We start from the raw sequence: 26088 nt of genomic DNA, 5'->3' as shown, positions 1-26088 counted from the left end.
ATGTTATTGGTACAGTGAAACTGTAGCCGGTAGGAGGCCAAATAGGTTTCACCAATAGGACTTATCAGTTCTACCCCTGCTCCCGCTCCTCGCTTAGACTTTGAACCATCAAACCTTAGAGTCCAAGTCTGATTCGGGTTGAGAAGCTTGCTAGTTGTGGTTCCCAGGCCCGTTACTTCGTTTTTTCCTTGTTCAGGGGGTCTTTTTTCAGGAATCTCGGAGAAAGCGGCATTTTCTGGCCTAAGAGTATGGGCTTCCAGCACCTCTGAATGTCTTTTCCATACTTGATTCAAAGTTGTTCTGCATAATGAACATGTTATTTTTGAATGGGAGGCATTGTGAACTCTGCACCAACCAGTTAAAAGTAGATCTTTGATACAATCTTGACAATTTAGATGTTGCATGTGTTCCGTGTATTCGCAGAAAAACTCTTTAAAGCTGCTGAACAGCTCACTTTCCTCTGGTGACGGGATCTCTTTATCGTAATCCTCTGCAATTCCTTTGAGATTTTGGACTGGATTTGAGCATTGTACCAACAAAACTTCATTTGTTGAGTCTGTGCGGGCCCTGTAGGTGCCCATGTCTGATTCTAGGAATAGGGTCTCATTGGCCTGGTTATATTCTGTAATCATTAGTTTAAATCTAGGTTCGGACTCAATCCGGATCTGGTTCGCTACCCCTCTCCATGGTAGCCACATATGAGTGAAACTAGAATGCAGCTAGCCGTTAAGGACGCGGGTCTAGTCTCGGCTAAGCAACATGCCATATGCTCCCAGTATGTCTACCACTTGGATATCAATATACATCTGGATACGCGGATCTGTTGTCAACTGCATGTGTATATTGTTCAACTCCCCCACTACTATCACTTCAGATTTATCTAATTGAGTAACCTTTCGGTTAGTCTTGGTGGGGGTTAGGCCTAGAGCGGTACACACTGATAGAGGCATAACATTAGCTGAAGCTCCTGAATCTATTAGACAATTGTGCAAGTTCTTACCATAGATTCTGAGGGTTAATAGGAAAGGTGGGGGTTCTAGCTTCTCAATAAACAAATTGATAGTAGGCTTTGATGGCAGGGTGTCATTGTTCATGATCGAGATGTCTTGAGTTCTTCCTCGTGCACGCACTCCAAAACCAGTTTCCATAGGCTGATCATTTGAGAACTCAGGCAGTGCAACGTAACTTACTATTGCACCTCTAGGATTTGTTAGTGCTCTTACCTCGTTGCTGTCCTTCTAGGGTTGTCCTGGCGGTTCTCTCTGTCCGGAGTTCTCATCGGTCCCTTTGGACTGAACTGGCAAGAGCTCCCTAAGGCTACCCGAGACCACGTCCCTGACTTCGGAGACTCTCATCAGTTCAGCAAGGGATAAGCTGACTTTAATCTTCTTGAATTCATCTGCCACCAACTAGGCTAGTTTAGTAATCTCTATATTGTTGGATGGCTTATCACTGGAGCCTTGATTTGCAGCAGCGGTCGGCTGATTCTGAGGAGTAAGTATTCTCGGAGGGGCCTGCGCCTTTTGCGGCTGACTTTGGCTCACATACTGCTGCGATGCCTTAGGATAACTTGGGTTGTTGTTGGCATTCTGATCTGGAGGAACTTGAATATCTTTGGGAGGCGTGGAAGTAGTATAAGGGCCACTATTGTTGTTCTGGTTATTGTTATTGTAATACCCCCAATTGCCGCGCTGGTATTGCTGAAATGCATTCACATCAGCAAGCTGGTTTAGGTCTGCCACCTCATTTTCATCCTGATTAGGGAAGAAGAATGGGGGAATGTAGGTCTCTAAGACAAGCGCAGTGTCATACCTTGGTGAAGGCACTATTTCGAATCTGGTGGGAGGAAGCACTGGTTGAGGCATTTTGTTTTCCACTTCTCGCTGTAATATATTTGCTGCAACCTGAAACTCGTCACATTGCAGCTCTGAGTGCTGGTTAGTATTATGCAACCTGCACCAATTAGATAGAGCTGCCTCTGCCAAAAATACCCTATCTGTTGGCCTGTTTTCTGATGCCGGCGGGTTATCGAGTGGAGTGGGGACTCCTCCGTTGTTGGGATGGGTGTTCCACGTCCTTGTGGGTCGTTGATATCGTTGGTTTTGGTATTGACCTTGCTGCTGGTTTCTCTGACTATTCTGCAACTGGTTATTCTGATTTCGCAGATAAGTGACTTCAGAGGAAAGTTTCTTCATTTGGTCAATCAGCTCTCGCATCTCATCCTTCTCTTGGGTTCTATACGATACTATAGTATTTTGCAGATATATGGGTTGTTTAGGAGGGATCTGGGATATAGGCGGTCCCGGATGAAGCACTAGCTGATTGGTAGATTTCTGAGGCTGATATGCCAATTGAGGAATTGGATTCATAATAGGCGTTTGCTGAGCCAAAGCCTGGCTGATTTCTTGAATTTGGTTAGGCATAGCAGGAGGTCCTAATTGCACCAATGGTCCGGCGATGTTTTGGCCTAGTCCCTTACTGATCTCCATAGCCTTAGCATAGGCTTCAGTTAACATGGTCGGTGCGGGGTGTGACTGTCGGACAAACATAGCTATTAAATAGTCCAGAGCTGAATAGTAGATTTCTCTTGCCGAAGCATCGCTTACCACATACGGGTCCTGCAATCGAGTAAAGGCCTTATGAAACCTATTGTTGAAAGAACTGATTGGCTCATGTCCCTGTCTTTTGACTTCTACAAACTGTCTGTATAGCTCCGTAGGGGTTATGGGGATACCATACTTTCCCGTAAAAGTTGCCTTCAGCTTCTCCCAAGAGTCAATAGAAGATACCAGCAAGTGGATAAACCAGTAAAATGCGTCTTCCCGCAATGAATAAGGGAAAAGTCTACATGCAACGTCTGCATACTCAATCTGTCTATTGCGTAACGCATCTTCAAATATTTTAATATGTTCTTCTGCCGTTCTGTTTGGATCATTTGCATGAAAAATAGAACAGAACCTGTCCGGGCTCTTAGGCATATCATGGTAAGCTGCAAAAATGATGGGCGACAGATTGTCTACCAACCAAGTGGCACCATTTGGAGTGGGTGGATTGTGCTCCATCTGTGGCTGATTTACTTGAGTTACAACAAGAACCGGAGTTATAACTATTGGAGTTGTAAAAACTGTACTCGCTGGAATAGCAAACTGCTGATTTGCAGAACTCGACTCACTGAGGTCTGCAACCTGGCGATAACTCTTGCGTCTGTAGAGCTGAAATCCAGCAAATCATTCCCGCTCTAGGCTTGACCTTAGGACTCTTTCGAATCTCTCCGGAGAGAAAGATCAAATTCGTTCCAGCATGAGTTATTTTCAATGTCAATTTTGTGGATGCGGTGCAGGAGCTAGATTAGCCTCTTCTTCATCCCTCTGATTTTGTGCGTCGATACGATCAGCAATCTCTTGTTCTTCCTCAAGGATCAAGTGCATTCGAGACCAGTCTACATAGTTTCTTTTTACTGACCAGGCCAAGCTATATAATTCAATGATAAGGCTTTTTTGTTCGTCGCTGAAATCCAAATCTAGCTGTATCACTGGTTCGGGGTCTCTTTCTGGCTGAGGAGGATTAATGGGTAGACCCATTGCTCACCATATTAGCGGACCGGAAAGAAAACTATTGGATTTCCTTAAGGACTTGCTTAGGAAGGGCAGCAATCCTTTGTCTTTCTAAATTTTCTCTGATCACAATCTCTATTTGCAAACCCTTTTCTTCTTCCTGATTAATAGTGCGACTTACTCGTCTGAAAAGAGGGTGATCTGCTTCTGATTTCCAAGCCAGGAATCGTAGCTGGTCTGCAATATACGACTGGTTCAGTCCTTGATCAGGTTGTTCAAGGGGAAGGTTGAGCGGGAATTCATGCAGCAATACCATACTACATCATGGCCCTCCTAGCACCAATTCTGTTGCGCGCGGAGGAGGGTAAAAAAAAGCTATAGGGTTACTCTTTACAAATATGGATTGATATGATGCAGATTTAGTTGTTTAGACATTCATCATACGGCCCTCCTTCTAGCGCCAATTCTGTTGCGCGCGAAGGAGGGTAAAAAGACATTCATCATACGGCCCTCCTTCTAACGCCAATTACGTTGACGTGTCTGAAATCGCATTGCTGCAAACTCCATACGGCCAACGCAGAATAGAATAAACTCGCTAAGCATCCTATCCTCTCTTGAGATAAGGAAATCCCTAATGCTATTTTCTACTTTTGATCAAAGGGGACAACCTCAAGGTTTCGTTTGTCAAGTCTTGACTGTGGGATTGCTCAGTGGTTTGATGTGTTTTTGCTGGGAACACAAGGGGGACTTACGGTGAGATAGGCGATTGCTGGATGAGTTCCCCAAAACTTTAATGGTCTTGCTTATCAAATGGTTCGAGTTGGGTCGATACTGTCTTCAAAAGGACTGTGGATTCTCTTGATAAAAAAAAGGGAAAGGAGGGAAGGATAGGGAGAGAGAGATGCATAAAATATAAATTTTAACTAAGATAGCAAGTTCAGTAAACAGACGGACACCTCCAAATAACTAGACTAAGCATCACTAGCTTTTTAAGCACAATACTTGCATAAATCTAGTGCGATCTTCAAAGGAAAATAGGATTTTCACGTTATCAAATACAACATTAGAACTTTTACATTCATTCAGTGAGCATTCAATAACCGAACTAAATATATGAAAGGTTCAGATTAACCATGTAGAAGGAAGGGCAATCAGCCATTCCCTAATGGTGTGAACTGCGAGGATTCTATCGGATGTTTATTTGAAAAATGCTATATAAAGGAAATAAGCATAACTGAAAAAATTCTAAATTAATGAAGGAGACCATGCACTCACAAGGAAACTTGAAACAGTTTTTAACTTTGCATTAATTCTTGTAAATTTCGCCAAAGCTTTTGCAACAATCCAAGAACTTCTTACAAAATGAGGGAAAACCAGTCCCTTAAATAGGCTTAAAAAATGGATGGATGGCCAAGATCTAATCTAAACAAGTGGCCCAGATTCATCCATAAAACATGGCTGCCCATACCCATAAATGGGAGGCAAATATCAACAACCACCCCAAAATGAGCAATAACTACCCAAAAAGGATAATTAAAACTTATCCAAAATTATCCAAAAAGGTGCATTCATAAAGTTTTACATTTTAGTTGACTTGAAAGTCAAATATGACCTTTTGATCCAAAAGTGTATTTTCAAGTTTTAAAAGGAAAAAAGCACTTTTAAGAAATCACTTTCTCTTTTCCAGCTCTAGATTCTTCAGTGACAAACTCGACTTCGTCGTACAAATATTCTCCCCAGATATCCCGATCAGCTGCACGTTCTACCCGAACGTAGTCTTGAAATCTCAAGCATAACTTGAATAATTCGGTTGTTGGCGGCATAGGTGGATTAAACATTTTGTAACTGATACCTTGTAGGAGGCCATCTAAATTCTCCAGTTCCTCTTTCCAGTATGACTTGTGATTTTCAAAATATGATATGTCTGCTTGAAGCTCAGAAGCAAAATCTAGATCCCCTATGGAGTACGTGATTTTGGGAATGAGTTGGTCCTCCCACTGCGGCCGCACCTCACTATCCCCCATACTATTCCTCCAACCAGGAACCATGGACTTGAGGATCCTCTCACCAAAGTCCTTCGCATTTGATAAAGTGTCATCGCACTTATCATGCATTTTATTGATACTATCCCTCATGTCGTCCTTCATGCTGAGGGTCTAGTACCAGTCTTTGAAGGTACTGACGCTATAAGGATTCAGGATAGCGTCAGCAGTAGGGATCTGAGAACATGTCCAGAATAGAGCCCTAACAATGGGCAAAGTCTTGGCCATTGCCTCATGAATGTTATAGCATCCTTTCTTTAGTTTACACATTTTGATAACAATAGCTTCCCTATGGAGGGCCATTTCGCGCAGATCCTTGAAGATTCGCTCCCCTCTCTCTTTAATGCCCTGCATCCATTCCTTAACAGCCTTTGCAGTACCTCATACTCCTTCAAATTCTGTTGTAGTCCTCTGTGCCAATGTCGTCGGGGGAGTATGGGATTCAGAAGCATTGTGTAATGGTCTCAGGAGTTGATCGATGTATCCTTCGGCCTGTTCAGCACGAGCTTGATACATATCCTTCTCAGTTGTTATCTCTTCAAGTTGCCTGAGTATGTTCTGCACTGAATCTTTGAATTCCTCCTTTTCCTGCTCCTTTGTGGCTCGTCCGATGGGGACAGTCGTGATGCTATAATCTGCCAGTGTAATCTAATTTGATGGCCTGTCTACGGGCGGGGTGGCAATGTGAAGAGTGCGGTTCCTTTGCTCATCTTTAGTCATTCTAGAATATGCCTTGGGCTTTTTCTTCCCCTTAGCTTTAGCTTGGTCCATGCTTGAGAAGATGTCCACCAAATCAATAGGCGGTTTGGTGGCGGCCTTGCGCTGGGCTCTGGCAAACCATTCTTGAGGTACAGCCTGGGCTGATGCTACGGCTAAATTTGCACTTTGTTCTTTGATGTTTTCAGCCAACTCATCACAGATTCGCAGCTGTTCTGTTACCGGAGGGGTGGAGCAGGTGCCAAGTTCCTTGCAGCTAAATTTTCTCCCACTTCACTGAACAATTGCCTGGTGCCTTTGTGTGATGGTTTCTCTTCAGTCCTTTCGAGCTCGCGGGTCTCCTCTGTCCTTTGCTCTCCTTCAACAGTAGAGTCATCTTTGGTTGTATTATGGAGCAACAGTTCATGGCGGCTCTGTTGGGTGGGTTCATGCACTTCGATCCCTTGAATGGATGGAATCTCTCCTTCCTCTATTTGGTTACCCGGTTCGGTTGATTCAATGGCCCTTAGCTCAGCTTCTAGCATGTCAGGTGCGGGAGGATCATCAGCTTCAAACGCATCAATGTCACTCTGGGAAGGCAGAGCAGGTATATAATCTAATTCCACTACATCATCGGACGAACTGGAGTCCTTTGACGATGAAGTAACCTTTGGTCTCCTAATGGCTACCCATTAGGTGGTAGGTGAACTGGACTCCTTCATGGATTAGTCTTTCAATCTGCTGATGCAACCATTGGTTTGTATATCTTGCTGGAGCTGCCATGACTGTCTCAAAATCAATGATAAGGTCCTGGGACCAATCAACGCCTGGGAAAAGATGCCTTACTGCCTCAAATTCTTGAACCTGGAGGCAATTTCCTGAATCTGTGAGTTGATCTGGGACCCGGCGGTATTCAAAGAGTCTCATCTGCTGCACACTCAACCTAGAATATTCACGCCTCTAGACCTCATAGTCATCAGAGCAGTTTTTCCAATAATCCTCAACTGACTCCTTTGCTCTGTACTGCCTGCCATAGGCTCTCTTTGCCAGATTATCATGATCAAAATATTTTCTCAGAAAATGCTCTTGTAGGCCATAAGAGGCCAGCTCTGCGAGGGATTCCTCTGCTAGGGTGGGGGTCTTTAGATGGACATCCTGGTTGCCTATAATCATGGGGAACGCGAATCCAGCCTGCTTGCTCTCTCTTAGTAAGATGTCGACCGGACGTGACTACCTTGCGACCTCCATAAGAACTATTTTGTCAGTTGGGTACCGTGGAAGTCGGAGAGGGGCACCATCAAAGCCTGCTATTCGGATATACGAGAACCTTGGGAACGTGATGAACCAGGCTCCGTATCTCTGTACTAGAATAGTAGCTTGCTCTGAGAGCCTTATGTGTAATCCTCCCTGCATTACCCTGACCAGGCGCATTGTGAAGGCGTCATTGACGTGCTCATACTGGCCAACTACGTAAGCTGGGCTGCTCTTTTCTTTTTGAGCTATATCTTGATAGTGCAGCTGCGAGTAACAATCATAGACCTTTACCTGACTAGGCCCATTCCCGATTTCACCTTTCATTATCAAGCCTGGCAGTGGCTGGTTCTTGGCGAACATGTAGACCAAATAGGAGGTCATAGTGAAGTACCTTTTGCTCTCGAGTTCAATTAGCTAAGTGTGGATGTTGTCGCTTATAATCTAGGCCGAGTCAAACTTAGACTTCCCAACGAAGACTTGCTCTGTGAAATAAAACATCCACTCTTCAAAGTAGTTGGATTTAGGAAGTCCCATAACCCTGCTGAGTAATGTGACCATATCCCCATGCTCATTGTGAAAGTCACTTCTTGGGGTCTTTTTCCCAATTCTGGCGCTTGGAGGCCTTCTCTCCTTGTACCACTCTTCGTTGATCAGTGTTCTGCATCTGGCCAGATTCATATCATATGCCCCCTGTGCTTCATCTATAGTCGTGGTCGTGGGATTGTTTGGGAAGGGAATGTCAAATGCGTCGCCAATGGCCTCAGGGGTGAAGTTGGCGAGAGTCGTATTCTCGAGGAGCACCAATCTGGAACCTGGCTGATAATGTCGGCCAGCCTCTACCACTAACTCATAGTTTTGTACTACTAGAGGAAATCCTACTGCTTGGGCGATGCCACTTTCCACCATTTGTCTCGGCTTGCCATATGCGTTAGGGGAGAAGACTCGATTCCTGAAGTCTTGGATATCAATATGGCCTAGGTCAATATCACCGACATTGTCCCAGACACTTTGAACTTTTGACTCCCTCAATCCCCCTCTTTGATACTGGTACTTCATCCTTTCGACTTTGCATGGGATATCTGATTTGGATGCTCGCGATGTCTCGGCTCTAGCAAGCGTCTTTGATGATTCCACCGCCCACTTAGGCATTTATCCTGCACAGCTGGACGCGGATTACGAGGCGATATAAAAGAAGTAAGGCGGGTCAGATAGAGGATACGCCAGCATTCAAGGATCAATTCAAAATTTAGATTGGAAACAGAGTGGTATTGCTAGCTGAGAGCTTGATTGAGCAAAACATTTATTCATGAAGCTTTTGATCGTGAATTTATACTTAAGCATTTTCTGGATTAATTTTCATTAGGACAAAGCTCGAAAAATTCTCCTTGGTTTGAAAATGCAATTTCTGGTTAAATCTTAGGAGCAAATTCTAATTTCGACTGCTTTGCATGACGTTTTAATAATCGGAAAAAAGATGCGAATTTTAAGCATTTTAATCAGTTTTGCACAGGCATGCATCCAATTTATAAATATTTCAAATGATCAAGAGAGACAAAGCGTACTTACCTGATGAAAATGGACGGCGAGAAATTGCCCGATTTGCTGCGCAAAGACGAATGGATAAATCTACAAATTTCGAATTCCAACGGTTACCCCTCTAATTCAAATTTTCGCGGTTTGGATTGGAAAAGAATTTGCAATGTCGAGTTTTAGACTAAGCAATTTTCACTTTAGGCGAAATGGCAATTTGAACTTGGATGCCTGGAAGGGTTTATGTCAGCGTTTTACCTTGGATGCAAATCGCGCAAAATTGGCTCTGCCTTTCAAAACCCTACGCGATCCTCCCTCACGCGAACTTCGGGTGCCTCCACGTTTATCGCCTACTTTACTTTCTGCGCAGCGATTTTCGAAGAAATGGGAGACTTCGGAGCATTCAGGGTTTTCGCCAGAATTGCCCTTGCTTCTTCGCGGCTATCCTCTAGCTTGCGACTTCGGTGGAATGGAAGTTTTCGGAGCCTAAACTGCGTTTTACCTTGAAGGACTTCGGCTCTTTATTTTTTTCGGACCTTTCATGCCTTTTGCGATTTTTGGGGCTTTCACGTTCTTTGCGAGTTTTACAAATTTTGAACCCTAAGGCACCTTTTGCAATTTTTAAACTTTGAAATTTCGGAGCTTTGAACGCCTTTTGTGAACTTAAAGAAATTTCGGACCTTAAGGCACCTTTTGCAACTTAACAGATTTTGAAATTTTGGCCCCAGGGTCCGAAATTAGACAACTTAAGTGAAATTTGGACCTTGGGGGGGTTTTTGTCAATTTTGAAATTTCTCTCCTTTTGTCCCCAAGGTCCGAAATTTGGCCCCCTAGGCGATTTTGCAAGCCTTTGAAATTTCCCTCATTTTGTGCGAGCTTGGGCACTTGGGCGAGTTTGGAGGTCTTTGGCATCTTGCAATGAAATTCGCTCCTCCTTCTTCTGCTGTCGAAAATCGTCATTCGTTCAAATCTTGTAAACTCCACAAAAACAAAACCTCATGCAATCTATCTCATCACTCCTACGCAAAAATGACAATTTTGGGTTGTCATGCGACCTTCAAACGCGCTGCTCTTTGCTTGGCGGGCTTCGCCAACTTCTATCACCTTACGCCTATCCAAGGCGATTTCACAATTTTGAACAATCTCTTGGTATTTGTGCCCAAGGGCTAGACTAGCCTAATGGAATCACCGGCTCTATTTCTTTCAACATCCTCACTGCTTCAACTTGAACGCGGGCTCGCTCGAAAGGATGCGAGACACTCTGCGCGAAACTCAACAGGGCGAAGACAAAAGGCTCAAAAAAGGGAAGGGGGACCCTGTCGCTGACAGGGAGCGTGTGCAACGCACAACACGGCGTTGGCTCGTATCCCTTTCCTCTTCCTCCCTACGGTTCTGCTCTTCGTACCTTTGCAGTACTTGTTGCCGACGGAGTTCCCGTGTAGTTTCCTCCCTTTAGTCTAAGAGTGCAATCAGATTTCTGGCAAGCAACCTTGGAATGCTCCCAAGCAGATCAAAGACGGGAGTGTTGACAGTGAGCTCACCACGTATCGTGCCTTCAAAGATGGCTCTCTCATGAGCCTCCCTCTGCACGTACTGCATGACCGACACGTCCCACAACTTTACCAAGTCTGTCATCAACTGATCCTCTCGTGCCTCTTCCTCGGTTCTTTCTTCGTGTGTGTCACTGTCTACCATAGTCAATTGCTAGTTGAATGGCCGGCCCATTAATTCCTTCCGCCTATAACCATAGTTATCTCCAAGTTCATACAAGCAACAGGGCCAAAATGTTTAGTCCCTACGGTGAGGTTGGTAAACTCACAGATAAACATAAGTATTCAACACATACCAACAACTCCTGTAACAAGAACATTTATGTATTTTAAAGCATAGATAACAATTACAGAGAACACAAATATGGCAGAAGTATGATATCTTTATTTCTTTCCAAAATATCCCAGTACAATGCCAACATGTTGAGGTTCCTTCCACAGATTATATAGACCCGACAGTTGGCCAGGCTGCCAATCGTCACAACCTACCAACTACCAACTACCCCTCGGGAACCTCTCGGCAACCCATACATAACAAACCATAAAACACCCCAAACAACTATAAACTAACATGTGTTATTGACCCCTAACATACTTCAGCTTTAGGGAAGGAGGAGGATATGTATGTTACCAAAGTGCTTAGAGACCAACTACAATAGGTTCCCTCAAAGTTTACAGATCCAAGCCCTTACCTATCTTGGGTCTATACCCTCAAGGCTTATGGGTCGCTGATCCCCACCCTATCTTGGGACTTAACCTATTGCTTGGATTTAGACTGCCCCTCTTTGGAACATCTCATTCCCATCTTCTTAAATCCTGACAATAGAATGAAATTGCATTTACATATTCCTCTTATTGACTATTACCTTGAGTTCTTCCTAAACATCAGGCTGAGATTATTATTTTACTGTTCAAGGCATTGTGTGTGTATATATATATATGATTTGAATTATGTTATCAATTATTAATGTATTTGCTTTTTAAATAAATTATTAATACTACCAAAAATACTATTAGTTGTTAGTACAATTGTGGCTGTAAAGGCAAACAAATCTGGCATGCATCATATATATATATATATATATATATGATTTGAATTATGTTATCAATTATTAATGTATTTGCTTTTTTAATAAATTATTAATACTACCAAAAATACTATTAGTTGTTAGTATAATTGTGGTTGTAAAGGCAGACAGATCTGACATGCATCAAATCTGGTCTGCCACCATGTATTAAATATGACTTCATACTTATTGCAGTCTATATTAATATTACTTATTAAATTCTGCATAAACATTATCAGGCTTCATATATCAAGCATACATATTAAGCACATCCCAATACAAACCACCAAGAACAAGGATCTTAATAAAGTTCTGATTTCATCTAATCAATGATGATCAATCCTTGCCAATAAAAATGGTTGACTACCTTCCCAGTCTTAGTTTGACGGAACTGCTTTTCCCTCAAGCATTTTATCCCTTTTTACTTATTTCCCCTTCCGTCCCCTCTTCACATGTCATGGAGGCTATTTAATTACCTCCGTTGGTGGTGGAAAACCCCCCTTCAATGGCAGCAATTCCTTTGAAAGGTCGCTGCCTTTCCTTTTTCATTAATCGGCGGCAGTCCACTCATATCATAATAATAATGATTCAATAATAATGCTATTAATAATTGATTATTCTTATTTAATTAATTAATATAAAATTATTAATTAAATAATTACTGTTAATAGTGTATTTATATTCTTAATTTATTATTTTATTTATTTATGATTTCATTGGTATGTTAAGGAATATAATAATCAATTCAAATCTTTAATTTGAATGAACAAATAATTCATAATTAAATAATTAATACATAAGCATATTTAGATACAGATTATTACTATTTGACAATATGGGGACATCACATGAAGGAGAAACGACAAAATAATAATTTGATTCAATACCCACCAAATTCCTAGGAGTGGCAGCCCCAACCACCATTGAAGAACTTCTAATCAAAGAAGGGGCCTCAAAAGTAATTTTAGTCTTCAATGAAATAAGGCATTTTATTTTTCCTTATTTCCACCCTTGGCTCTCTCAATCAAAAGTGGTTTGTGTTGGGATCCAAGAACACTAAGAGGGGGGGGTGAATCAGTGTTCTACCGGTATGATAAGATTTTATCCTCTTATAGCATACACATATAAACCAGTAAACAAATAAACATATAACATGAAGCAAATAAACCATCCACATAAATGAACACCATAACATAGAATTTATACGTGGAAAACCTCAAAGAGGAAAAACCACGGTGGGATTTGTGACCCACAATATCAGTTCACTGGCCATATGAAAGGATATTACATATAATGGGGGCCTGCACATACAGGAAGGCACATTGCCTAGAGCACACTGCTCATCACTAAAGAACCTCACTGACTACAAGCTTCTGCTAAAGTAAAACACTGAAAATGAACTCAAAAATGCATCTGCTATGCCAAATAGAGTTTCGGTTCTAGCTCTGATCTGTACCGGTTCATAAACCTTGAACACTACTACCGGTATCTCTTCTCCTCCAAGAATGCTTTCCAAACTATCTACAGATCATTGCATGATATAACATTCGCATACAAATGATCTACATACATATACTTCACATTATTCAGTTCTGCTATATTCTCCTATATCCATATCCTGTCTCTATTACAAAATGACTGAGCAGACTGACCTATATACCTATTACAAACAATATGCCTTATGTCGGCTTACAATACATTACAAAAGGATACTCAATGTTGGCCTCGACAATAATTACAAAATGATTTACTAAATAAGTCTTCCTTGATGTCGGCTTCCTTGAAGTATTAATGCCAGTGCCGGTGCCGGTGTAGCCTTGGATACTCCAATGTCGGTGTCTGCCAGTAAATGTCTCATAATGCCGGTAAATGATTCTATCAAGTCTTGTTGCCATCAATGACAACAAAATGAATCCAATGAGTGTCAATTGCCAACAGTTTGAACCTTTTTTAATTCTTTCTTCCTATTGCACATTAAGAGTAACTTAAACCTTTTTAATTATTTCTTCCCCTTGCAAACCAAAAGTGGAACAATCACTTCACCATTCTACCAAGAGTGGCTTGAATATTTCTATCCATCATACGTGTGTTCCTCCCTTGCGATCTGAAAAAAACTATTCACTTCTATCAGTCATATTGTGGGCCTGTCTAATTAATTCCTCTTGACCATTCTATCACATATCTTCACTGACTTTCTAGATTGGCAAGTCCATTGATGCCAGAAATATCACCATCACTTATTTTATCGTTCACGACATTATACGAACAAATTTTAGGATTGACAATAGAATATTCTCTCATTACAATTTATATAAGTATATGCCCCCCATAAAGAAATGTGCAATTTCAAACACAAAATGTTAATAAATTCAGACCTAGACTTTCAAAGCAAATATATTGAAGAAATATAGGAACCAAAAAATGTAAAGTAATATGAAAATAGCCCAAGCAAAAGGATGTAGATATTAAAGGTCTTGTCGAAAAATGAGCATTTGCATACCTCCAAAGGGATCATACTTTCATTACTATCAACAGCCACAACAGTTGCACCCCTTGCAAGAGCAAGCCGTGTTGCTGCCCTACCTGAAACTCCAAGGCCCAAAACCTGCTTCAAAAGATGAGTGAAAAGAAACATGAAGAACTTATGGCATTTGTGCATTCAAACTGAACTTAAAGTATATGTAAATTAAATAAATATTTCATCGCCATCTTAACCCATAGAGCATAAGAAATGCTTTCCATGTCGAATCACTTGAACATTGTGTAATGGGATGTTTTAAATGAAAACTGTATGGTGTCACTTAATATTACAGACCAGAAAAGGGAGTCTAATGCAGGGAATAGGACAGAGTTGTTTAGTAGAAGGAAGTATAAATTGAGCCCCAACTAAGATGACCAGGAGTTAACCTCCATTAAACTTTAAATTCAGGCCAATTTCTAAAACAAACTAGCATCTAATAAAGCTTATATTTAGCAGCTAGCTATTCATGCAGATTCCATCCCTTTAATAGTCTGGTCATTTTGTAAATGGCCATAGCAGAATTTGCATCTACCATTCAGCCCATTTCTGTTGTCAAGTAGACAACCTCTAGGAGTTCAGTTGCACTATTTCTTGGGATGTCACGGAACTGTGTTGCACTTGGGAGCCACTTTTAGACCAAGAATAAACTGATCACTTTTAAACCATGTATCTAAAGAGATGCCATCCATGTTTTATCTGTTAGTTCATATTTTTATATGGATTTAAGGCAAAATATAAATGGCTACAATCATAGATTAGTTGCTTTTTGCAACCAACTACATTCAACTTAGGCTAGTTATATTCACAGCTTGGACAGTGGTATAAACCTCAGCACCATGCAGGCAAAGCTTTGTCATAGGAAACTCGAGACTTGCATGAACAGCTTGCAATGATTGTAGTGAGACACATTGGATGAGTCTGTATGATTGAATGTTGTTTGATACAGACAAATGCTGGTGAAGACTGTAAGATATAATGGAGTGTGATATATAACTAGTTTTGAAATTTTTGAAACAAATCAGGTTAAAATGTGAAGATTGAAAAGACTAGGTCAACTTGCCTGCAATTCACATGCTGTGGTCACAGTGGTAGCCTTCTTTGTTTGGCTAATGATAAATGATAGCTTAATGTGAATTTAGGTGTAAAATGCCCAGCAAAATACATTATCTAGCATATATTCCAAGATACTAATTTGACACTGAAGTCATAAAACAGCAAAATATTGCTCAATCCTCACGCATACATGAATCTATGGTTGAAGTGACAATAGATAGCACCTAGCTAGTATTCAACAAACAGCATATGCTAAAATGTGTTTATGATATGGGTTCAAAATTTCAAGACAACTGACTCCAAAAATTCTCAATTACTGTGACTGCATAATCTTCTCTTGATCAAAATATATGATTGGGAAAAATGAAAAATTGTGGATTTTTTAACCTTCTTCCATAAAATGCCTTCCCTACGAATTGCGGTCCATTGGTTCAGTAGGGGAGTCGGGGAAGAACATAAGGAAGAAATAAAAAGTTTAAAAATCAATGCACTGTTTCTTCTCAAAATCAAAATAAAAATTCTCCCAAGCTGATTGTTCAGAAATAACAATGAAGAGGCATGGCATCATTTTGTGCCATATTTTGTACTCGCTCTCCTTTATAAAGTGCCAAGGGGGGTTTGTTGTGTGCACTTTGTTGTTTGCAATCATGGCCTTGTTTACCTCACCCTTTTTCAATTGCAATTACTTTCTTGTGCATGCTCCGATGATGTCTTTCTCCTTCAAGCACTAATTTGTGACACACAATTTAGTGGACCTATCATCCCTCTCCCTTGTCAACATTATGGGGGGGTTTCATACTATTGATGTTGATGCTTCCTTGGTTTTGATTTGGAGTGAGCTATGTATCTAGTTTTGTTCCTATGTACAAGGCAGATGTAGTGGCTGGTTACCCATGCATTTTAGTCAAATGGAACACATACCATATGGACATTCTTGCATTTCTATTTTGTGGGGTTATTATCCATCCTCAGTTTATTAGTTTCTTCAAACTATTGGCACATGTATTTTTGACTTGCAGTATTCTTTGCATTGTTTGAGTAGTGTCGTTGAGGTCACTCATGCAAATTAATGTGTCATCTATATCTTTGACTGTCAAATTGTTTCCTTGGTTTGCCATTTGATCATTGTTCGAGTAGTGTAATTAGGGGCACTCATACAGATTTTTGTCTTCTTGGTTCTGATCATCATCCTTATTTCAAAGGAGGTTCTTCAGTTACAACATGATAGCAGTCATCTTTCGACAATTGTTTGCAGCTTCCTTGTGCTTCAATACAGCTCTTCTTTGTGCTTCAATAGTACTCTTCATATTTGTTTACTCCTAAAGGGATCTAACTTATATTACGCAGAGTAAATAGGTACAAAAATATATCACATAGCAACATATCATAACGAGAAAAGAACATAGACCATGGCCAGAAAGATGTCTTTATTTCCAAAATATCTAATGTGTACAATCGAGAATAGTCCCTAATTCCAACACAACCATGAAATATATAGCACTTAGCGGTTGGTTAAGAGTGATAATTGTCGGTGTTGTGACATTTTCACAAATCGGCCCATCGCAAATGGGGACCCCCACTTTTTTTTGCTAAGTTAGGTCGTCTTAGCTTGGTAAGTTTAGTAGTTGTTAGCCCTTGCTTATGAGACGTGAATGTCTTGTCAAGTCAGGATTGAGGTTGTGTTGCCAACCTTGCTAAGGTGGTTAATGTTGCCTAAAAGTTGTCAATTTGCAAGAAACGTCTTATGGTTGGAAATGGTATGAATTAGAGTTTTGGATTGACATAGGTTAAAATAAGGAAGAGTCATCAAAAAATTACTTTCAAGGTGGATAAATTGTGAAATCTCATGTCCTAGGTTAAGTTTGGGTTTTGATGTGAAAATTGGGCAAGGGCATCCATTTGCTCCAAAAGAGTGATCTAGATGAAGTATTTGCTAAACAATAGGGTTCTTATTCAAACAAACCTTAAAAGGCAGCCCTAGTTGATTAAATGCAATTGATCCTCCAAGTGCCGTCCCCTTAAACTGAAATTGGGCAAATTCATATGAATGAAAGGGTTTCAAGTCATCAAGGCAAAATCACCAATTAGCAATGGAGAATTGATGCTAAGGAGAAATGAAAGCATGTTGATACCTAAACAAAGTTCAAATACTGATTCATTTGACGAAAGAAATCGAAGGTAGATCAATTGATCATCTAATGCAAAAAAACCTTGGAATGCAGAATCAACAAGGTACGAATGAAGGTGAAAATTCCACCTTCAAGTTGGAGATTCCAAGACTTGGAAGTGGTATGAATGGAACGTGGAACAAACAAGGTATGAATGAAGGTGAAAATTCTGCCCTTCAAGTTGAAGATTTCAAGACTTGGAAGTGGTACGAATGGAATGTGGAATGAACAAGGTACGAATGAAGGTGAAAAAGCCGCCCTTCAAATTGGAAATTTCAATACTTGGAAGTGGTATGAATGGAAAGTGGAACGAACAAGGTACAAATGAAGATGAAAATTCCGCCCTTCAAGTTGGAGATTTCAAGACTTAGAAGTGGTACAAATGGAACGTGGAACGAACAAGGTACGAATGAGGTGAAAATTTTGCCCTTCAAGTTGGAGATTTCAAGACTTGGAAGTGGTACGAATGGAACGTGGAACGAACAAGGTACGAATGAAGGTGAAAATTTTGCCCTTCAAGTTGGAGATTTCAAGACTTGGAAGTGGTACGAATGGAACGTGGAATGAACAAGGTAAGAATGAAGGTGAAAATTCCACCCTTCAAGTTGGAGATTTCAAGACTTGGAAGTGGTACGAACGAAATGTGGAACGAAGTTGGAGATTTCAAGAGTTGGAAGTGATATGAATGGAACATGGAACTAACAAGGCACGAATGAAGGTGAAAATTCCACTCTTCAAGTTGGAGATTTCAAGACTTGGAAGTGGTACCAATGGAATGTGGAATGAACAACGTACAAATGAAGGTGAAAATTCTGCCCTTCAAGTTGGAGATTTCAAGACTTGGAAGTGGTATAAATGGAACGTGGAACAAACAAGGTACGAATGAAGGTGAAAATTCCGCCCTTCAAGTTGGAGATTTCGAGACTTGGAAGTGGTACAAATGGAACATGGAACAAACAAGGTACGAATGAAGGTGAAAATTCTGCCCTTCAAGTTGGATATTTCAAGACTTGGAAGTGGTATGAATGGAACGTGGAATGAACAAGGTACAAATGAAGGTGAAAATTACGCCCTTCAAGTTTGAGATTTCATGAAATGAAAGTGGTACAAATGAAATGCAAAATGAAAGTGGTACAAATGAAATACAAAATGACTTTGGTACAAATGACAGGAAAAATACTGATTTGCTTAAGTGATTAATATTTGATCAAATCAAAATCAAATTGTGCAAATGGAGATGCAAACACCACCCAAATCATGATACAAATAACATAAAAAACATACCAATTGGATAATGCAAATGCCAAATAAAAGATGAATGCAAACTAATCTTGTGCAATTGGAAGCATGAATGTCGACCCCCCCACCCCTTGAACATCAAATTAAAACATTCTATTGGTGGAGATGCAAGTCGGCTAACATGAAGGAAGCCCCCAGCAAATGACAATAAAACATGTTATTTGAAATGATACAAGTCAGCCCATATGAGGAAAGGATACATCCTTTCATCAAGCGCTTATAAATAAAGGTGCCTTCGAATTCAATTAATCATTATTCAAAGCAATTAAATAATTTCAAATCCGATCTTGACTTCAAGAGCAAGGCGAATTGCATCATAAGGCAAAAATTTTGTGAAAAAACTCTGATTTGCAAAGAAGGCAGCAATCGTGCAATTATTCCGATCATTGCATTTGATCAAAATACACTAAAAGAGGGTGATTTTGACTAGGAGAAGGTTTTGAGGTCAAGTGAAAGACATTTATTTTAATTTTTTAATCCACTTTGAAGGCAGAATTCTGTGAAAATTCACATAGCATTAGACTAAGAATAACTTGAAAATCAGAGATGCAAGCTTAATTCACAAATCAGACTTAAAATAGTCATTTCCAAGAGTAATGAGAGCTGGTATATATACATTCTTTAGAAATTTTCAAGTATTGCTCGTCATTTGTAATTATTCGTTAAGATGTTTCTGTAATAACCCTCATAATTTTTTATTTTTTTATTTTTTTTTCAATGATATTTAAAAGCAAACACAGTAACCCGTTAAGGTTAGAGAGATAATCCAAAACAACTGAAAGCGAACCCTTCCACCTTTTGTTCACCGAGAGCCCAATCTAGGAGGATGAGAGCATACGGTTTTCCGAGGATCATTAGTACCACAAACCAAACTGAAAATACAATGCACGGGTGGCAAGTCAGCCCCTTCTGCTTATTCAGCAGGATAGAAACTAAACTTCTTGGCGCTAAACCAGCCAAGGAAAACAGCAAGAAACTTAACACAATCACTCTGTCGTGTGCTTCAGCGGGAGGATAATACATAAAACTATCACTCTACCGCATATTTCAGCGGGAGGACAATACAAAGAACTTATCACTCAACCGCATATTTCAGCGGGAGGACACGATCACTCAACCACATATTCAGTGGGAGGACAAAAGTACATAAACTGAATTACAGAGCAAGAAGGCGGTTGGGCCAACCTCTTCCACTTATGCAATGGGCAAGCAACACTCCAGAAATGGTTCATAGCATAGTTGAAAAACTCGGACTCGCCACGGACTCGGCAAACCAAAAATTTGGACTCGGACTCGGACTCGTGAAAGACTCGTGAAAGACTCGGCAAGGACTCGGCAAAAAAAAAAACCGTAGTTTTACAAAAAAACATAAAGAAATTAATGCATTTAGAGAACATAAGAGCCATAATTGAAACATTACACATGTCACATACTCATAGTTTCAAACTTTCAACTCTAAAATGTATAATACCAAGATTTCTTCAATGCTAATTATGCTTTTATATGGAGCCTAATCAGACTCGGAGGTTAAATTTTCCCTACTTCCATCGGCGCAATTTCCCCCCATATTTTTCGACGGGGGTTTCGGGGCAATGCCCCCAAGTTGGGGTCAAGGGGCATCGCCAAAAGATCCTAAAATTTGACTAAGTCTGGAAAATTGAAGAATCCTCCAAAAACTAGATTTTGCATTATAACTCCTGGAGGTTCGAAACCACTCTCAAACATCCTGACAGTATATATGGAATATAACTTAAAGTCTGGAATGTCATCTTGATCTTCAAATGCCCTGAAATTTGGCTAAGTCTGGAATGTCTTCCTGATCCTGAAATCTGACTAAGTCTGGAAAATTGAAGAATCCTCCAAAAACTAGATTTTGCATTATAACTCCTGGAGGTCCGAAACCACTCTCAAACATCCTGACAGTATATATGGAATATAACTTAAAGTATAAGAAAGAAGAAAGATAAAAGGAAATGTCACTTATACTTAAATGTTATATTCCATATATGAATCCTGACGGAGAGACCTAATTTTTTCACATGTTAAACTCAATTTTAAAGCTTGCATGACATTTTCTCTGGGTCGCACGAGTCCATCTGAAAGACTCGCGAGTCCATGCAAAAGACTCGCGCGAGTCCTTGCAAAAGACTCGCGAGTCTTTCAGATGGACTCGCTAGGACTCGCCTCAGCGAGTCCTGGCGAGTCGACTCGTGGCTCCCATGGACTCGCGAGTCCGTGGCGAGTCCGTGGCGAGTCCACGAGTTTTAAAACTATGGTTCATAGTACTACTACTTAACCTTACAGTATAGAAATAGAAAGATAGAATAGAGAAGTAATGCTATCCAATGCTACTAAATATCTCCAAACAATTACTAACTCCCAAAAGATCCTTCAACGTGTAATTATGAAATTCTAGGATCAATAACACGCAGACCAGCAGCTTCAAGAAACTATGAAATGCTCGTACCTCTCTCCAAGCTCACCCAAATCACCCCTAATCACACCCAAATCAACTAATCTGCTCACACTTCGAAAATGCACACCCAAAAGCCAACTTCTGGAAATCTGTAATTTATGACAACAAGCTGAAAATGCACAACCAACAACACCAAGACACACTAAATGCATAAAACTCACTCACAACTCACACAAAACATCCCCAAGAAACTCCCAAACTGCTGATATATCATAAGTGACAAAGTACAATCAGAAAAATGACCTTTACATATACTAACCACCACAACTTGCTTCCTAATGCTCACATAAAGAATGGCGCCTAGGCGGGCAAGTTCGATTTGCATAATAAAATTGAAAACTCAAAGTTTAGAGCTGAAAACTTACAAATGTCATCGCCTAGGACATAGAAAACCAAAGAGCCAATGCCCAGAAGCAACAGGAGATCACACAGAGACTTATGAACGAAACTATGATTCAGCCATGTCGTCCCCAGCAGCCTGGAAACACACCAAAACTCGAACTACAGCAAAACCAGCAATCCTACACTTCAACAAACTCACTAATATCACTGAAAGATCATGGAAAACAGCTAGGTACTATCTTGCAAGTACAAAACTGCACTTAGCTAGGAAGGCTCACTTCGAAGCTCAGATTTCAATCGCCAAACCGGCAACATAACAATTTAATTTCTTCAAGATACCAAATGAGAGGCCAAACACCTGTATTTATAGATTTCTCCCTTTGAAATTCAAATTCAATTGCCTCCAAATTCACCTCTCCAATTTGCATTTCATTTTCCAAAGTGGACCCAAGAATGGCGTCCCCCTTCAAGTCAAAACCACGCCTAGCCAAAGGGGGCCACAATTTTTGACATAACATATACTTTGTTAAATAAAATAAAATCTCCTTATTCATTTTGGTGTCCCCCTTCATGACACAAATAATTCGCCTAACAGACTTAGGAGAAATCATATTATGCACAATTCCCAATGTCGTTAATCAGTAATAAAAATAATTAAATAATTAAATATTAAACCTTAGGATAAGGAAATAATATTTAATTAAATCACTTATGACTCCAATACTGATTATCAACAAAATCCAGGATGAAGCTGAGCAATGAAGACCACAGAACTGCTACAGGATCGAGACCCTGTCCAAGACTGCTAAAAATAGAAATGCTTCATACTGCCACTTACTAAAAATAGTAAGTCATGAAATACTCCTCTGAAAAGCATGATCTTCACACCTAGAGAAAGAGCTTGAAAAGCTCAGTAAGACAGCATCAGCCAAACAACCAAACCCTAACTTACTAAAAAATAGTAAGTTCACACTTCACCATATAGTCAATTGCATGTTATGCCACCTTGAAGTTCATGAAAAACCCAGAAGGAAACCATAAACAGAACTGAAGAATTCCCTCCTGATAAACCCTAAAAAAGCTCGTGCAGAACTCCACAAAAGTTGGAAACCCTAATTCGCCTTTCCAAATAGCCTACAGGTCTCCGGAATAGGCCAATGGACCACTGAATGCACATCACTGAGAAGGGGACAGTATAGTCCGCCCTCCCCAAAATTGCTTGTCCTCAAGCAATCGCAAGCCAGGATGCTGTAAAATCTCCTCATTCTCCCATGTAGCATCCTCCACCGGTAAGTCTTTCCACTTGACCAAATACTTTCTGATGGTCGTCCTCCTCAAGAATCGTTCCTTGACATCAAGGATTGCTTCGGGGACCAGCACTAACTCTCCCTCTTCATCCAAAGGAGGCAAATCAGAAGAGACTATCACATTGTGCCCAAGCGCCATTTTGAGCCGTGACACATGGAAGACATTATGTACTCGGCTACTCGCTGGTAGCTCCAACTCATAAGCCACAGCTCCAATTCTCCTGATGACCCTGAATGGTCCATAAAAACGTGGCTTAAGTTTTTTCACTCCACTATTCTTAAGAGTAGACTATCTGAAGGGTTGGAGTCTCAAGTAGACCATATCACCAACCTCAAACGAACACTCAACTCGTTGTTGATCAGCATACATCTTCTGTTGAATCTGTGCAATCTGGAGGTTGTTCTTCAATGCCTTCAGAATATCCTGACACTGTTGAACCATATCCTTAGCTTGAGGTGCTCTACTATCTCCAAACACCAAATCAGCAAAGCTAGGGTCCTCGTATCCGTAGAGTGCCATGAAAGCAGACGTCCGGATGGACATGTGATAAGTGGAATTATAGCAGTATTCACCAAGGTGTAGCCATCTTACCCACGCCTTATGCTGTTCTGAAACATAGTTTCTCAAATAACCTTCCAACCACTTATTAACTATCTCTGTTTGTCCATCTGTCTGAGGATGGTAATTCGTGCTTGGGGCGAGCACAGTACCACACAATCTGAAAATCTCCTGCCAGAAAGAGCTTAGGAACTTGTTGTCCCTATCACTCACAATGTTTTTAGGCAGCCCATGTAGCCTAAACACCTCACGGAAAAACAAATCAGCAACCTGAGCTGCTGTAAATGAGCTGGTGATAGCAAAAAAATGAGCTAATTTTGTTAATCTATCTACCACCACATAGATACAATCCTTCCCACTAGCTCTCAACAACCCAGTGATGAAATCCATAGAGATACTTTCCCATTTTTGACTAGGAATCGGCAATGGTTGCAATAAACCGATGGGTGCTATGTGCTTGTCCTTGTTCTTCTGACAAGTATGGCATTCCCTGATGTACTTCAAGACATCTTTCTTCAACCCTTTCCAAGAGAATCTCTCTTGGATCTGCTTGTAAGTCTTGAAAAACTCTTGATGACCAGCAAGAGGAATGTCATGAAAAGTTTGTGATACCTTCTCCTTCAACTTAGATTCCGGTAGAAGAAGGATCCTACCCTTGTACATAATCAATCCATCAACCAATCTGTACTTTTCATCATGAAAAGTGCCCTCAATGATGCTGGTTGCAAACTGATTTTTGGCATGATCAGCAAGCAACAAGTCCCTCCAATCAGCTGTAAGCTCACTCATAGAGCTCAAATGGGGTCTCCGGGAAAGAGCATCTACCACAACATTATTTTTGCCTTTGACATACTCGATGTCAAAATCATAAGTTTGGAGCTTACTCACCCATTTATGCTGCCTCTCATTCAAGTCCTTCTGATGCATGAAATGCTTGAGACTGTTGTGGTCGGTTTTTACCACAAACTTACTTCCTACCAAGTACTGTCTGAACTTGGCCAAGGCGTGCATGATTACCAGCATCTCCTTATCATAGATAGAATAAGTTTTCTCTTCTCCTCTCAGCTTCCTGCTCTCAAATGCAATGGCATGCTTATCCTGCATCAGCACAGCTCCCACCCCTTCTCCTGATGCATCACATTGAAGCTCAAAGGGCTTCGCAAAGTCGGGTAGAGCCAATACAAGACATGTGCTCATGAGTTCCTTGAACTTGTCAAAGACTTCTTGGGCCCTATCTAACCAAGCAAAAGCTCCCTTTTTCGTGAGATCTGTAAGGGGAGCAGCCATCTGGGAATATCCTTTTACAAATCTCCGATTGAAACCACACAAACCCAAGAACCCCTTCAAATGCGTTATATTCTCCGGTGGGGGCCAATCCATGATTGCCTTGATTTTTGCAAGATCCACCTTCCCCCCTTCGGCACTGATGATATGACCAAGGTACAACAACTCTTTCATACCAAATTCACAATTTGATTCTTTAGCAAACAAAGACTCAGATTCCAAGACACTGAGTACCTCATCCAAATGATGTAAGTGTTCGGCCCATGACTTGCTGAAGATGAAAATGTCATCAAAAAATATGAGCACGAACTCCCTTAGGTGCTTCTGAAATATCTTGTTCATACAAGACTAGAATGTAGTAGGGGCATTAGTCAAACCGAAAGGCGTGACTAGGAATTCAAAATGCCCATAATGGCATTTGAAAGTTGTTTTCTCCACATCTGATGCTCTCATCCTAATCTGATGATACCCCGATCTGAGATCAATCTTTGAGAAGAACACTGCACCATGTAGCTCATCAATGAGCTCATCAATTCTCGGGATAGAATACCGATTCTTTATAGTTTTATGATTCAAAGCCCGATAGTCCACGTACATGCGCATGGTCCTATCATTCTTTTTCACCAAGACCACGGCCGAAGCAAAAGGGCTCTTGCTTGGCTGTATGTAACCCATATCAAGCAACTCCTGGATTACTTTCTCGATCTCATCCTTTTGCTTCTTGGGGTAGTGTTGTGACCTTTTTCACACATCGCCCCATTGCAAATGGGGACCCTCTCTTTTCTTGCTTTCTAGGTTTTTTGTCAGTGCCCGTGGCCTTCCACTTCAGTTTTGCCAAGCCTTGCTCAGTTTTGAACGGTTCGAGTCCTAGATATTGAAAGTTAGTTTTTGCAAGATGACTGATACCAGAGTCCCGATACCGTCGAAGTGCCCCGAAAGGCCAAGGGACGAAGATCGCAATTGATTTGAACGAATTTGAACAACTTTCTATTTTTAGAAAGTTTGCTCTTTTTTTTCCTATTTTTTAGGAAGTTTTGTTTTTGGCATTTTTAGCCCAATCCTCGGTATGACTATTTTTAGAAAGTTTTCCCTATTTTTTAAGGGATACCTGCTTTTTCCTTTTTTGGAGTGGGGAGCTAGGGTTTGCACTGATACCACTGACATGCTTCGATCGTGATCAAGAATTTCCAAGTTTTGACATAAAAAGCTAGTTTCCTACATTTTAGGGGTCATGATGCTTCAGATGCTTTGCCTGAGTGTGGATTTCAAATTTCAAGTCAATCTGGTTAAAATTGGTAAAATTGTGAAATTTTGAAATTTTCCAAATTTTTGTAAGTCTGGCTAATGAATGATGTTGAGTGTTATGGCAGGTGATGAAAACTCTGC

General features: G+C 40.6%; 1 protein-coding gene across 9 annotated transcripts in view; it reads right to left on the bottom strand.

Moving 5' to 3' along the window:
* The window catches only part of LOC131068013 (uncharacterized), a 273939-nt gene that overhangs the window by 163022 nt on the left and 84829 nt on the right, over window positions 1–26088 (bottom strand). For all 9 annotated transcript variants that reach the window (XR_009111897.2, XR_009111896.2, XM_058003212.2 and 6 more), the window contains exon 3: window positions 14194–14298. Coding sequence is in view for 7 of the 9 variants with exons in the window: in XM_058003212.2 (XP_057859195.1) it covers window positions 14194–14298 (105 nt within the window). In the remaining 2 variants the exon portion in view is untranslated. The remainder of the gene's footprint in view (window positions 1–14193; window positions 14299–26088) is intronic.

This window comes from Cryptomeria japonica, chromosome 4, assembly GCF_030272615.1.
Source record: "Cryptomeria japonica chromosome 4, Sugi_1.0, whole genome shotgun sequence".
NCBI classification, from domain to species: domain Eukaryota; kingdom Viridiplantae; phylum Streptophyta; class Pinopsida; order Cupressales; family Cupressaceae; genus Cryptomeria; species Cryptomeria japonica.
This window is presented reverse-complemented; position numbering and strand designations above follow the sequence as displayed.